Consider the following 14,627-nt stretch of genomic DNA (forward strand, 5'->3'; position numbering starts at 1 on the left):
GAATGCTAGAGTGAAGTGTAGGTATAGCTTATTGCTCATGGATCTAAACTGTCATTAGATCCACTCAGGAGGGTCCTGGTTTGCACTGAGCTCTGTCCTGGGCCCCTTGCTCCGATACTCACCTGCTCAGATAATCACTCAGATAATCAATCCCCTAGCCCTGACCTCTTTCTCCATGGCTACAGTCCTTGGTCAGCACACCTGCCTCACACTCCTGGTTCTGTGCCCCAAGGGTTTCTTCCACTTCGAACATCCTGATTCTAAAGAAAGTGCTCCCGGCCTCCTCCCCATTCTTTCTTCATACGTAGTTCCACTTGAAAACCTTTCTACTCCAGAGGTCAACAGAAATCCCCACCCTGTCAATTTAATGTTTTTGCTGCCTGCCTAAGAGGCACGAAATCGCAGCCTGCCACCTGATATCAAAGGTCATTTTCCATGAATTTATAGATGGTGATGGCCAGATAACTTGTGACTTAAAACATATGGTCACCAGCTCCCCTATTAGATCAATCTCTGGACCGCCGCAGATCGGTTTGGGTATTAAGGAGGACGGAGCTGGTCATTAGTCAGGAGATAATGACGTCTGCTGAGCTGGCCTGGTGTGATGGCCCTTGACTTCCTGGGGCTGGCTCTTGGCAAAACTCTCCTGAGAGAGATGCTCCCTAAATAGACATTTTCTCAGGGAAAGGCAGCTGCTTCGGAAACACTCGTAGCTCCAATAAGCCTAACCTGCTTAAAATCATATTTACTTTTATGTGTTCCTGTCTTAATTACATTTTTTCTTTACTAGCATCCTTATTCATTATTTAAAACAACTTTCAAAAATAATTATGAAATAATTTTTTTCTCTATTCGCACTAGCTGTTTGCCTTCCTGTGTCAGGGTTTCAGCCTCTTATTTGTGTGTATCTGTACTTACAACACTGCTGTCATCAGACTTTAGATATTATGAGCAAAATGTGATGTGCCGGCATGCAGCAATTTCTAAGCAATGAGTAGAATTCCCCTCGGGGCATTGTTCGTATTGTCCAGGGCTTGTTTGGAAAGCCTACATTATATAGTTTGCTCTCAACACATAAACAATCTTATATTTTGCTTTTTAATTTAGCATAATTTCATGCACGCTTTTCCATGTAGCTACATAATGTTCAGATTTATCATTTTAATGGCTGTTTAATATTCCATCCAGTTAGCATGCCATAATTTACTTAACTGTTCCCTGTTGTTGGGGCCTTAATGAAAATTTGAATTCACCATGTAATAAGGGGGGAAGCTTGTTTTAATGGTGACCATTATAACATCCCCTGCCCTGACTGCATGCCATTACTAACCCAGCTTTGTAAGGCACAGAAGCTTTTGCAACAATAAATCCCGCATGAAAGGTGTATGCATGAGAATCCCTCTGATTTAATAGCTAATCTCACTACACGTGTTTTCCTTTTAGGTTGGTATTTATGTAGAATATCCATCTCTTCTGAATATTGTATAATACTACACTATATGCATTTGGCATATTGTTCCAGGGTCTTTATCACTGCTGTCAGGGACTTTCATAAATTAACTGGAATTTAGGGGTAAATCTGGCTGTCAGTTGTCATTCATTTATCTCACCCAGATTCATCGAATATCTGTTTGCATCTAGGCTCTGAGAGAGAGAGAGCACAGATGCTCCTAATTATTAGGGGCTTCCAGGGTCTTTATCACTGCTGTCAGGGACTTTCATAAATTAACTGGAATTTAGGGGTAAATCTGGCTGTCAGTTGTCATTCATTTATCTCACCCAGATTCATCGAATATCTGTTTGCATCTAGGCTCTGAGAGAGAGAGCACAGATGCTCCTAATTATTAGGGGCCCATAGAAGTGCATCAGTGAATTGCTTTGCAGTGCCCAAGATTAAGTATCGATATGCATGCAAAATGCCTGTAAACTGTAAGAGTACTTGGTAGCGGTTTGCTGGTCCTGCTTATAAAATAGGATGAAGAAGGAAATGAATTTCCTAGGTCAATGCCTATCACCGGTGTTGCCGGTGTCCTCAGCCCTCAGTAGACTGCTCTCCTTAAAACCAGAGCGAGAATGATGAGGATGGCAATGACTATACAAAGCAGGTCAGGTAGTTTGGTGGGTTTAGTGATTCACAGAGTTATCTACAGTACTTTACAGTTGGTCTTCACCTTAAAGTGACCAGCTCCTACCTTTTATAGCTCTCCTCTTTTCCTCTTCCTCCCCCATAAAAAGGGATGAATCATCCTCAAAACTAGTGATCCCATGTATATAAGCTATATTTGAAAAAATATATATTAAATTTTTTTTAACTAATAAATGATCCCAGTTTACTTGTGGGCCCCAACAAGCACGTTTTGCCAAAGTATGGGACATCTTCTCAGAGGAAAAAGGATTTTAGGTGGCCTAAGAACCACATAGTGAGGTTTTTTTCCTTTTCTTTTTCTTTTCTAAAAAGAGAAAGCTATTATTTGCCAAAGAAGATTTCTCCATTTGCTGCTTGCATCCCCCACAGCTCTCCCATACTTGCTCATCTTCTTTTCAGAAGAAGGAAAGCAAGCCTTGGGCCAGTTTCCCCGTGGGCAGTGGTACCTACCTAGTTTTATCTTTCTTCATTCTTTTTATGTCTATCAACTATTTGGATAATGGCTATGGGATGGGAATATAAAATTTACTTTTCAAATGATTTTATTTCTCTAAAAAAGTGAGACGACGTAAATAATAACCTAGTTGATACTCAAAAACGGCAAACTCATGAAGTCAGCATGTGACTAAATGACGTTTGGGAGAGAGTACCGTCACATTATTTAAAGTCAACACCGATCCCCACGGGCACAGCCTCGGTTGGCTTTGTTGTGTCCGGGAGAGTGCACAAGGTAGGATATTTGTTGTCCCCATGAGCTGGCCTTGGATCATGAAGCCCAAACTGAAAGCGATATTCTATCTTGGAAGGGCCGGTGTCACTCATGTGTTTTGTCAGCTGCTCTTCGAAGTGTGCCTCTCCTCTGGGTTTCTACCGTATCTTTATGTCATTGGAACTTTGATTTGGAGATTGCCCGAAGAGTCCGCTTAAACAGCTCACTCTCACAACCTCTTTGGACCTAGTAGTCTAGCAAAAGTGGACAGTGAATAGACATACAATGGGATATCATTCAGCCTTAAAAAGAAATGAAATTCTGACACACGCTACAACATGGAAGAACCTTAAAAATGTTATGCTAAGTAAAATAAGCTTGTCACAGGATACATATTGTATGATTTCTCCTTCTATGAGGTATGTAGAGTATCAAATTCATAGAGACAGGAATAGAATGGTGGTTACCAGGACCTGGGAGAGGGAGAAATGGGGAGTTAGTGTTTAACAGGTATGGAAGTTCAGTTTGGGAAGATGAAAAAGTTGGATGGTGGTGATGGTTGCTCAGCAACATGCAGTGGTCCCCAACCAACCTTTTTGGCACCAGAAACTGGTGCTATGAGAATCTAAAGCCTGACGATCTGAGGTGGAGCGGAGGCGGTGATGCTAGTGCTGGGAGCGGCTGCACCTACAGATGAAGCTTTGCTCACTTCCCTGCCGCTCACCGCCTGCTGTGCGGCCCTGTTCCTAACAGGCCACGGACAGGTACCGGTCCACGGCCCAGGGGTTGGGGACTCCTGCTTTATGCTACTGAACTGTAAAATGGTCAAAATGGCAAATGTTATATATATATATATTTTACCACAGTAAGACAGGACAGTAAGCAGTGAACACGTTCTCTCCAGCCCCATCGCCTTGGCTTGCCCTGGGCCTTCCACAGGGAATCCTGTCCTCTCCTGTTTCCCGTGGTCAGAGCTTTCAGTTCAAATGCCATCTCCCTTTCCTCCTGCCTCACCCCTCACAGGCCTCTCATAGCCCTGCACCGAGCCCCTTTGCCCGAGTACTATGATGATTTAGGTGGCTATATCTTTTCTGGAAACGGTGGGTTCCTGAGAGCGGCCTCTGCAGTGAGCCCTCCCGTCCTTGAGTCCCCATGTGGGTCCTGAAAACAGTGGGTGTTTATGATCCAAGCAAGTGAAGTGTCCCTGTTTGACTCGGAAGCACCCAGTCGTAGCATCCTAGCCTCCACCTTTCATCCACCACTGGCCTCTCAGGAATGAGCAATAGCTGAAATGAACGTCCCTTGTCTGGAGCCTTATCAGTCCACACTGGTGCCAGTCCTTGGCATCTTCTACAGAAGATTGAGAGGTTTTATTCGTTATTCAAATGTGGAACTGGACATCTGCTCTCACGTCCTTGGATGTGCTCAGTGTGTTAGAAGACAGGCAGACTCTGGGGGAAGTAGAAATGTTGAGAAAGGATAGCACATGGGGCTTTATAGAGGAGAAAATAGTAACCCCAGGTCCCCTGGGGAAGCTTGTTAGGTCTTTAAAAATGAATATGCAAGCTAGGTGAAAACTTGAGTATCCTTGAGCCCAAGCTCCTCATTATTCAGACGGAATGAAAGTCCAAAGGATGGAGAACGACCCTATTGGGAAGACCCCACTTGTCTGTAAAGCAAGGGGTAAGAGCCCTGTCTGTTCTGGGCTGGTGTCACCACACTCCTGGAACATCGTGTGCACGTCGGGGCCCTGCCTTTGAGACTGTGATGAATAAGCTGATGGTGGCAGTGAGCCTTCTGGTTCTGTCCTCAGGTCCCAGAGCTGGAGATCTTTGTGAGGAAGCCTTGCCTGGTGAAAGCAGAGATGCTGCCTTTGAAGGGCAGGAGGAACAGTTAAATGCAGAAAGTGGGGCGATATGCCTGTGCAGTCTTCACCTCCTTGGCTGGCAGCTCTGAACTCCTGTAGGTGTCACCTGGCAGTCTCAGGTGAGGAAGTATGTGTTACATATCCATTACATCTCTGCATCCTTCCTTTTTGCCTGCAGAATTTCAGAGGCAGGAGAGTGTCCGGTCCCAGCACAAAGGCATCCAGTTATACGACACCCCTTATGAACCCGAGGGCCAAAGCATCGACTCGGACTCAGAGAGCACCGTCAGCCCCCGACTGCGGGAGAGCAAGCTGCCCCAGGATGACGACAGGCCCGCCGATGAGTATGACCAGCCATGGGAGTGGAACCGGGTCACCATCCCAGCTCTGGCAGGTAAGGAGCCAGTGGCCGGTGACCCATATTTGACATTCATCTTTGGTAAAGGGAGTCAGTGCACCAGCTCCTGCCTGCTCAGGTAAACCACAGGGCTTTGTTAGATAATCCAGTCGGGCTGTTCTCTTTTCTAGTATCTCTAGACCCCTCAAAGGTGAGGAGGGACCTAGAGGGAAGGGAGGCCAGGCCAAAGGGAAATCCTTGGTGTCACTGCCAGTCTCCCCACTCTTCATAGGCAGCCCAGATAATGTCATCGTCTGACTCTGTCTTGGTCCTGTTGGTAATGCTCTAGCTCACTAAAGCCAAGATTTCAGAACGAATGTTCCTAGACACTAAAAATCCATCTGCAAAACGGTTCCTGTTGTGCCTGAGGGAGCCTTATGCTTCTATCCATCTGGTCGTGGCTGCATTAGGCCTGTACGCATCCAGGGCTGCTACATTTTTGCCCCAGCTTTAGCATGAACCTGTTCACAGCACAGGCCACGGGCACATCAGGGGCTGGCCCTCCCCCTGGCCAAGAGCCCCTTGAATGACTCAGGTGGCTCCCTTCCGTCTCACTCCGAGACTGGTTTTCTAGAATCCAGGTATCCATCCCCATCCTAAAACTCCTCTCCCACAGCCTTTTGGGAAACAGTCTGCCACACGCATCACAGGTCTTAAGCTTATGTTCACACCCTTCAATTCTAATTCCAGTCCTTAGGATTCATGTCAAGGTTCCGATCTAAAATTTAGAGAAGTCATTGTTTCTGATCATAAACGATGGGGAACAGCCTGAATGTCCAGCACACAGGGACTGATGAACTGGCATACTTTTTAGTGCAGCCACTAAAAAGTCATGTTGTCAAAGTTTATGACAACCTAGAGAAATGCTTGTTTAATGGTATGCTGTAAAAAGCCAGATGTAAAAAACCTCTTATGCATCTAAGAGTTTAGATATGTGAAAAATGAGATACCAAGTGACTAATTTAACTCTCATCACATTGAAGATCATCAAGGGAGAGTTCTAATTATAAGATTCATTTTTGCCTGAAATTTCCCCTTTTCGTGCACAACTAGACCCTTCCTCCCTTCCTAGCTCCAACAGTGAGGCCTCTGCCCTACCCGCATCATGTCCCTCAGTTGATGTTCTGGATGTTCCAGTACATACTACTCGCAGTTCCCTGGATGTAGCACATTCTGTACAAATCCCGTTCTTTCTGCCAATGTTGTTCCCTGCCTTATCTTAGCTGGAAAAATTCTGTGCCTCTTTCAGAGGCCCAGCTCAAACGTCACCATCTCTACACAGCCATTCATCCGTGGGCTTTCTTACTGTCCCTCCGGGCATGTCGAGCTTCTTGTACTTATCCTTGGTGAACATTTCTCTCTCACCACGTAGTTTGTTCTGAAGGTGCTGGTTTCACCTGCCAGGCTGTGAGTGCTCAGCCCAGAGCCAGAGATGAGAAGTCGTGTGGCAGAAGTTCCCTGGTCACCTCAGGTCCCTCCCATGCATTTCATAGCCTCTTCGCTTCCTTGGCACAAGGGAATCCAAAGACTGTCCCTTCCCTCGACATCGCTGACCAGGGACTGCACTCCTCCAGGGTGTGAGAGGAGCTAGAACGGAGCCAGTGCTGTCAGACTCGCTCTTTGCAAACACCAGTTTGATTAAAGGGCTAAAGGGTCTCATGTGATAGCTCTTCCAGACAGTGAGAGCCCATGGCATAGGATAGCACCGTCTCCTGGGCTGAGCACCTGCAGGCCTCTCGAGGGCTGTGCTACCTTTGATGCTCTAGTCTTGTGCTCAAAATATAGTCCCTGGACCAGCAGCATCACATCACCTGGGAACTGGTAAGAAATGCAGGGTCTTGGGCCCCACCACAGACCTAGAGTCAGAATCTGTTTTAACAAGACCTCCAGGTTGTCCGTGTACACATTTAAGTGAAATGCACTTCCCCTACTGGACATCAACTTTTCAAATGGCTCTCAGGCCAGAACTTGTCCACTTCTGCCCAAAGGTGGTTTTAGAATGTATACATAGTTTTTCACAAAGGATTGCAAGGTCTCAGAAGAATTGTCTCTGAGTAAGTTTTGGAGCCACAGGTATTCATTCTGGACTAGGTTTTACATTGCTGAGTTACTATCAGAAGTGTCATCATATGTTGTTGTCTTAGGCTGCCAATAGAAGACAGACTCATAAAGATGTCCCTGTCTGTGTCTTATCAAGCAGTTTATATCTCTGTGTGCCCTGCTCCAGAGTATATGCTGGTTGTGCTTCTCCCCAGAAGCTTTTGGCTCAGTTCTGATTTTAGGGGCATAGACGGAAGCTGTTTGACTCGGGCTGGATGGATGCTGTGAGCACTAGCCTTTGATCATGACTGGATCCCTCCCCACATCTGTAGATAGAGCCTGTCGGGTGCCATGTTGGTGGGTGAGGAGCACGCTCCTGTTTTTCAGTCCAGAGTGGAGATGGAGTGAGATGTGGATGGACCACCTGTCAGGTAACGAGGATGAGTTGCAACAGCTCTATTGGCTCGATTGCTGAAGTGCTGCCACAGTCTCATTTGTACACCTAGAAGTGTGGCTGCTCAGGAATGAAGGATAGTGATCGTGCTTGAGTAAAGTGTGTGTGTGTGTGTGTGTGTGTGTGTGTGTGTTGGTGTTGCAGAGAGCAAAGCAGTGCTTCACTAGACCCTGTGTTCCTTACTACCATACGTGTCTGAAGTGCCCACACAGCTTTTCCGGGCTCTTGAGAGTTCTGTGATGGGTCCTAGGAGCCTTGGATACAGGATCCATAGCTAGGGAACGTCTGTGTGGGATCCAAATGTCTAGGCAAAATCATTACGGTCTCTTTCTACTCTTTACATTCTTTGGTTCTGCATGTTAAGCCTGAATGGGGAAACCTGGGCAGGGAACCTGGTTACTGTTTTCAAATTTGCAAAGTGCGTGACTGTGAGGGACCCCCAAAGGGCAGAGCTGGAGGAGTCATAGAGATTTAGGGTCCAAGAAAGTGGTAAGAATTTCAGTTATACCTGTATAATGAGCTTCCCCTCACTGGGAGCTTTGCCAGCGGTGGGAGGCTGGCCTTCAGTCACTGCCAAGGATGTTGCTGTGCTGCCTCCAACAGGACCCCAGCATGCTGGTCAGAGACAGGTAGAAGGGAAGGCCTCCGAATTAGCTCCATGATACAATCTATGAATGAAGCAAATGTGCTTTCTGCGTTTCAAAGTTCTGTCCTGCGTTGCATTCATGAAAAGAGGCACTTCTCAAAAGGGGCTTTGGTATTCTCCACAAAAGTAGCCCTTCTGGGCTGGGGGCTCCAGACCAGCCTTTATGGAATTCAGACCTTTCTCATCTCAGCCGGACTCTGGGGGCTGCAGCCTCAGGAAGACTTGATTATCACTTCCTGGTTGCTGTGAAAACAGCTATTGCAGGGTGTAAGGTGGCCCTAGCTTCTTGGGAATGAAAGTCTTTCTGTGGTCAAGGAAGTAAGAAATACCACAAGCTCTCCAAAAATCCCTGGGCCTTCATTGCCTGCTGTCTTTCCAGGAAGCCGATTGTGGCCTTAGGCAGAACCCCCACCCCTACCCTCACTCTGACCAGCCCAGAGGATCCCATCCCACTCTGTGGCCTTTGTTGATCCCAGCCCCCAAGACAGATGCCTGGTCAAGTTTCACCACTGGCTGCTGGAAACCAGTTGTAGCACTGCCATCATGAAGAAGCGGTGTGGCTTCTATCAAGTTATCAGCCTGCTTTCCACCCGGCAGAAACACCTGCCTTCAGGGCTGGCTAGACTAAGTTCCCAGCCTGCTTTGACTCACCCCCTGGGAGTCTTTACAGCAACAAACTGTGAGGCAGGCAGGTGGGTCTAGAAATGGCCTTACGGCCAAGCCCATAGCTCCCAGATGCTACTCTGGGCCCACACGAGGGCTCTGTGGAGCTCCCTACACAGTATGGGACAGGAGAAGCACCCTGAGGTGATTCCACACTGTCTCAGGGTGGCGCCAGTTGATGTGGAGGGTTTGACCGGCCCCTGGTGTTGTGGCACAGATTGTCAGATGGACAAATGGAGCCTGCATAGGAGGTAGGAAGGGCTTAGGAGCTGGGTTGATATCCTGGAGAAGCAGACCCTGGCTCGGGAAGGTACAGATTTGGTGCCTTCGCACCTCAGAGTGGCCACTGGGAGGACAGAGATCGAACCTGCCCTGGAAGCATCTATTCCCTCACCTGGGAAATGTTCCCACTGCAGAGGGTCCTGGTGAGGCTTAAAGGACACCGCGTCGGGAAAGTGCTAGCATTTGTGGAACACCTTCTGTGTGCGTCAACCTCATTTCATCCTCGTCACCACCCTCTGGGAGATTAATTTCCTCCTTTTACAGATGAGGAAACTGAGATCCAAAGAGAAGAAATAACTTGCCCATGGGATCGTACCTAGTCAGCCACAGAGCCTGGATCAAACCTGAGAAGTCCGACCCCAGAGAGCTAGCCCTAACCCAGTTGTCGTCTGACTCCCTGCTGCCATCCCAGATGCTGCATAAAATACGGTTGGAGCCCTCACCTTCCCAGAGCCCACAGGAGATGCCACATGCCTTTCATATCACCCTTGCACTGATTTCTCCCTATATCTATAGCTAGTTGGATGTGATTCTGAGTGTATGTTCCCACTTGGAATGAATGGCTCCAGCTGAGGATTCTGTAGGATCCCAAGTTCTGGAGGTTTGAGCCTGCATCTGGGTGACTATTGAGATGCCATGATTCGGTCATGCTCTGCCACCACTCATCACAGGGAGGGGCCCTCACACCATGGCATCCCATTCCCTCTTGTCCGGATGGGGAAACAGGCTCAGAGAGGAAGGGAACTACTGGAGACCTCATAGCACAGCCAGTCAGGCTATACACAGAGGATGGATCAACATTTCCTTTTAATTCAGTGAGTGAAGTTAAAAGCGACATCCTTAATGATTTGCAATTGCCTCTGAGAAGCGGGTGATCAGAGTCCTTGCTCAAGGAGCCAGGCTGAAGAAGAATGTGAGAAGGGCACCCTCAAGATCATTTAGGGAAATAAAGTCATTTCATCTTTGACTCACTGTCTGAAGATGTGTCTCTATTGAAGCTACTTTTTAGGCTGTATCCTAATTCAACCAGGACAGTTCTGCCTTCCAGCAAAGAACGAAGACAGACCTATGACTCAGTGCTGAACACACTTGTTTGGGGGATCTTGTCTGTCTTACCCGCTAGCTCCTTGGTGGGTTTCTCTGCCCTAGAAAGCTCAGGACAGTGTCTTGCATGTGAGGAGCCGGTGGGACAGAAGGAGTCAGATAATCCCAAGTTCACATGCCAGTTCCACCACTCACCAGCTGTGGAACCTCAGGCAGATTCTGTTTATAGATTCTATAAAATCTGTAAAGTGGAGATAGTCACAACCCTTGCCACACTGGATCTCTGTGACGGTCAAGGAGAAAGATCTGTACGAAAGGACTTTGTAAGCCCTAAAGGGTCATGCATGAGAAAATGACTATTGGTGTTCAGGGAAGGATTGCTGTATTAAATAAAAGTTAATTTAATATTAAAACAGTACTACTGAATAAAGGAGTACTTAGAGGGCACAGAGGACCCATTTACAAATCTCATTCCAGTTATGTCTGGCAATGAGATTCATGGATATAGAAAGCAGCGGTTCTGTTAGAAATCCGAAATCTCAATTCCAGCAATAGAGTTCTAACCATAAGCCACCCAAGTCTTCCATTCTTTTTTCACTGGTCTCTGGGTGTGAGAAGGTCCCCACTGCCTTTCTTTCCTCTGCCACTTCCTCATTCTACTTGTGACACATTTATGGATCGGTTGGTTTGCCCAGAGCATGTGTTGGAGTCACCTGGAGGAAGCACTAAACTGATTGCTGGTTCCAACCCCAGAGTTCCTGATTCACTAGGTTCTGGGGACGAGGCATGAGAATTTGGAGTTTTAACACGGTCCCAGGTGTTGCTGATGCTGATCTAGGGACCCCACTTTGAGAACCTAGAAGATAGAAAGTACTGTTAGGTGCTGGGGCCAGAGAGGAGTTAGGGAAGGGAGGGGAGATCACAGCTTGCCTTGGCTGGTATCAATTTTACCTCCTCCAGGAAGCCTTCCCTGACATGACCAGTCACTTCTCCACTCTCATTCCTGGTTGGGCTGAGACCCCTGTGTGCGCCTACCACATCCTGTATGGGTGTGCATTGGTTTATTCTGGAACAGCCAGATACACTCTTGTCACTGTCAACTTGGGGAGCTAATGTTATGTTGGTCACCCCTTAACCAGGTGCCCTTTTGAGTTTTGATACCTTCCCAGCCTTATCCAGTGAGGCTCTAAGAGGACAGAAAAGAAAAGTCCCAGGTATATCTATTATCTAAACAATTGTGAGTCATCTCTGAGCCAACTCAGCTGGCTAATTTAAAATAATCCTATTAAGATGGCAGAGGCGAGAGCGGGGAAGAGGGTGTGTGTATGTGCAGGGGAGGACAGGAAATTAACACTTAGCACCAGCTATGAAGCTGGCATGGGTTAACCCTAGGAAGCCCTGCAAGCTGGGTATGGTTTCACTGTCATCACACAGATGACCATCTTCAGGCTCAGAGAGGGTGAGCAGCTTGCCCACACTCACACAGCTAACGAACTCAGTCTGACTGCAAAGCCTTTTGCTCTGCTTCATTGACATCTCGAGTGTAGAGAGGGCAAGTCTGAAAGTTTCCTTTACCTTGTGCTTGTGCAAGGTGGCTCAGGTTGTTGTTGAGGCAGAAGCAGTTGCGGTCACTTCATGCTGATCTCGTAACTTGTCACTGTCAGTCAAACACAAATACTCCAAAGCTGGTAGCCCTGACACTGTGAGTGTCAGACACTGCTCCAGGCTTGCTGTTCCCACCAAGTCCTGTGACTCATCCTCTTGCACTCAGAATAAACAGGCTCGGCCTCTGCAGAAGATTCTTTAGGGAATCTTAGACCTGCCACGATCACCTGGCGCACCTAACACATACCACCTCCTCTCACTATTAGCCCTGCTCGGGCTCCCATAATGCTTCCTGCTTCCTGCCTCCTGCACAGCTTCCCAGAATGCCTTTGGCCTGTGAGGAAATTAACAATTGTGTTTGTAGGGAGCTTTTAGCTATGTACTAATGAGTAACAGTTGTAATTAATATTTAACACGTGTGAACAGCAGGTCTGCAGAGAAAAGCGGGGGTTTAAATGAGAGAATGGGGATCACTTGTTTCTTTTGGCTAATATGTTACTGAGGGACAGGGTTTTCCAGTTGGCTTTTTGTTTGACAAATGAATGAATTCATTTAGTAACCTAAAAAAAAAGAAAGAAAGAAAAACACTAGCATTTGATAGCTTTGATTCATCTGCTAATTATATTGATAGATAGAAATGTTCCTTTAAGTGCCTTTGTCTTCTGTGTGGAAAAAAACCGAAAGATTTGATAGAATGTCTTTGCTCTTCTGTTTGGTAAGTCAGATCTCCATGTGGTTAGAGAATTTTAAGCTTTATGAGGTCAGAGACTCTGCCTGCCTTGTTCATATCTGGGTCTCCACCTAGATCAGTGCCTGGCACATAATGACCATGCAGATATTTGTTAAATTATTGAATAAATAAAATCTCAGGGAAACCAACCCCAATTTCTCTTTAGGATGCTTCAATACATATGTGATCATGTAGCCTGCTCACACAGAGGTGGTTTGTTTACATATCATTCTTTTATGTGGTATACCTGTCTTCTCTCCAGATGAGGCTGAGGGACCTGTACTTGGGGGGCATTTTTGAGTGGCTGTTGACTGCTGCAGTTGTCACCTCTGCTCTGAACTCCCAAGGAGAAGCTGAGAGTGTGTCCCTGCCTGTCTGAGGATTGCTCGCGCATTCAGATACCATACTGGGGATGGGGAGACTGGTGTGCCAGTGGGTGGCAGGCAGTTACCCGAGAGCCATGCATTTGGCTTGTCCCCTCTTGCCTTCCCTCACTGCCATCTGTGGAGGGGCAACAGCAGAAACATATAAACAGCTGGGCTGGGCCTTTGGGGCTCCTAGACAGAGAAACTCATTTCCACAAATGCCCAGCCTGCTCCCTACAGGTTCTCTGAGGCTTGTGAATGGGAGAAAAGCCCCTTTCCCAGGCCCTAGGATTCTAAGTAAGTGTCTGTGGGGGACTGCTGGTGAAAGTATCAGGAGACCCTGCATCAGATGTGAGCAAGCCATCTCTATATGACAGGTGAGCCCAGCCCAGAACTAGCAGAGTATACACAATTCAAGTGCCGGGGGTCCAGATTTAAAGCTCTGTGTTGCTACTTGTTAGCAGGGTGACCTGAGAAAGCTGCCTGTGTTCCCTCATCTGTAAAATGGGGTGACAATAGGTGCTGAGAGTCAGGGACACAGTGAGTACTCTGTGGATGCTGGCTTTTGGTATCACTGTCGTTTCCACTGTTTTTTGATTTTGTTTTTGGTTTTTCTTGAGAACGTGCTATACTATAGACAGGATTTGTGCTGAACTCATTAGAGGCCTCTGGGATTCTGAAGACCTGGGGTCAAGTCCAAGTTCAAATCTAGCTGTTGTCTTGAGGCAATTTGGTCCCTTTTTTGCCCTTCATTTTTCATCTGTAGAATGAATTATGATGGTAAAGATGGCCTGCTCCTGCAATTGTAAAGGCTCCTGTGTTGGGTCATTTAATTATCTTTATCAGGATTTTTCCTTACATTTCCTGCATCCAAGCAGCAGCCCTTGGGATCGGGTCTTTGCACCAGGCAATGGTGTCAACGTTTCCTTTAGGGGGAGGTGCAGAATAAGAGGAGGAAGACGCACCTCCTGTGCCAGGCCTGCCTTCCCCAGCCCAGGCTTGGCTGTACTTGTATGGACTGCGTTTGTGGAACCCAGGAAGCGGCGTCCTGGCGCCTGCCCCACAGCCTTCCCGATGGATGCCCTGCTTTGTGGAGAGTCGCCACTGCCTTCCCTCACAATGAGGACCTCTGTTCTCGGGCACCACCCATAAGATGTGGCAGCGTGGTGGCCTGGGGCCTACATGTGTCTGCGAGGTGAACACAGAGGCCTTTTGTTGATGATCCTGGAAATGCAAAGCAAACATTTGCTGAGCCACATGTATCTTACAGCCTACCTGGAGGTGCAGCTTTCACTCGCAGGGCAGGTGGGGGAGGGGAGAGAGTGAGGTCCACACTTAAAATGGAGGAGAAAAGGGGGCTTCACTTCTCTGGGCCTTAGTTTCTCCATCTGCCAAATGGGGATTCTAATACTTGGCCTGCTCTGAGGGACAGATGAGATGATGTGGAACATACATGTAGGAAGCTGAAGCAGCAGAGGACCATCGTCATGAGAACAGAGTTTTAGTCAATGGCAAGTATTTGTGCATGGTTGTGAAAGTTTATGGTGTTTCCATAGGCTCTAAGGGTTATACAGTCCAGCTCTCTCCCCAGACCAGTGCACGGTCTCCCTCCTTTCCCCCTCTTGGGGACTCACAGCTGCCCCTTCTGTGCCTCTCCACCCCTGCCCTCTCCAATCCCC

At 47.4% G+C, this 14,627-nt stretch overlaps 1 protein-coding gene and 1 long non-coding RNA gene across 2 annotated transcripts in view; both read left to right on the plus strand.

The window, feature by feature from the left end:
* SHB (SH2 domain containing adaptor protein B) overlaps nt 1-14,627 on the plus strand; it is a gene marked incomplete at its 5' end in the record, with an annotated part of 129,114 nt that overhangs the window by 77,302 nt on the left and 37,185 nt on the right. Inside the window, one exon of the mRNA XM_006911556.2 lies at nt 4,901-5,116. Within this exon, the coding sequence (XP_006911618.2) occupies nt 4,901-5,116 (216 nt within the window). The remainder of the gene's footprint in view (nt 1-4,900; nt 5,117-14,627) is intronic.
* Nucleotides 5,130-10,171, plus strand: LOC112479454. The gene is made up of 2 exons (XR_003046203.1): nt 5,130-7,590; nt 9,469-10,171. It is a non-coding gene; the product is annotated as an uncharacterized LOC112479454 (long non-coding RNA).

The sequence above is a fragment of the Pteropus alecto genome, unplaced genomic scaffold (assembly GCF_000325575.1).
Source record: "Pteropus alecto unplaced genomic scaffold, ASM32557v1 scaffold114, whole genome shotgun sequence".
NCBI lineage: Eukaryota > Metazoa > Chordata > Mammalia > Chiroptera > Pteropodidae > Pteropus > Pteropus alecto.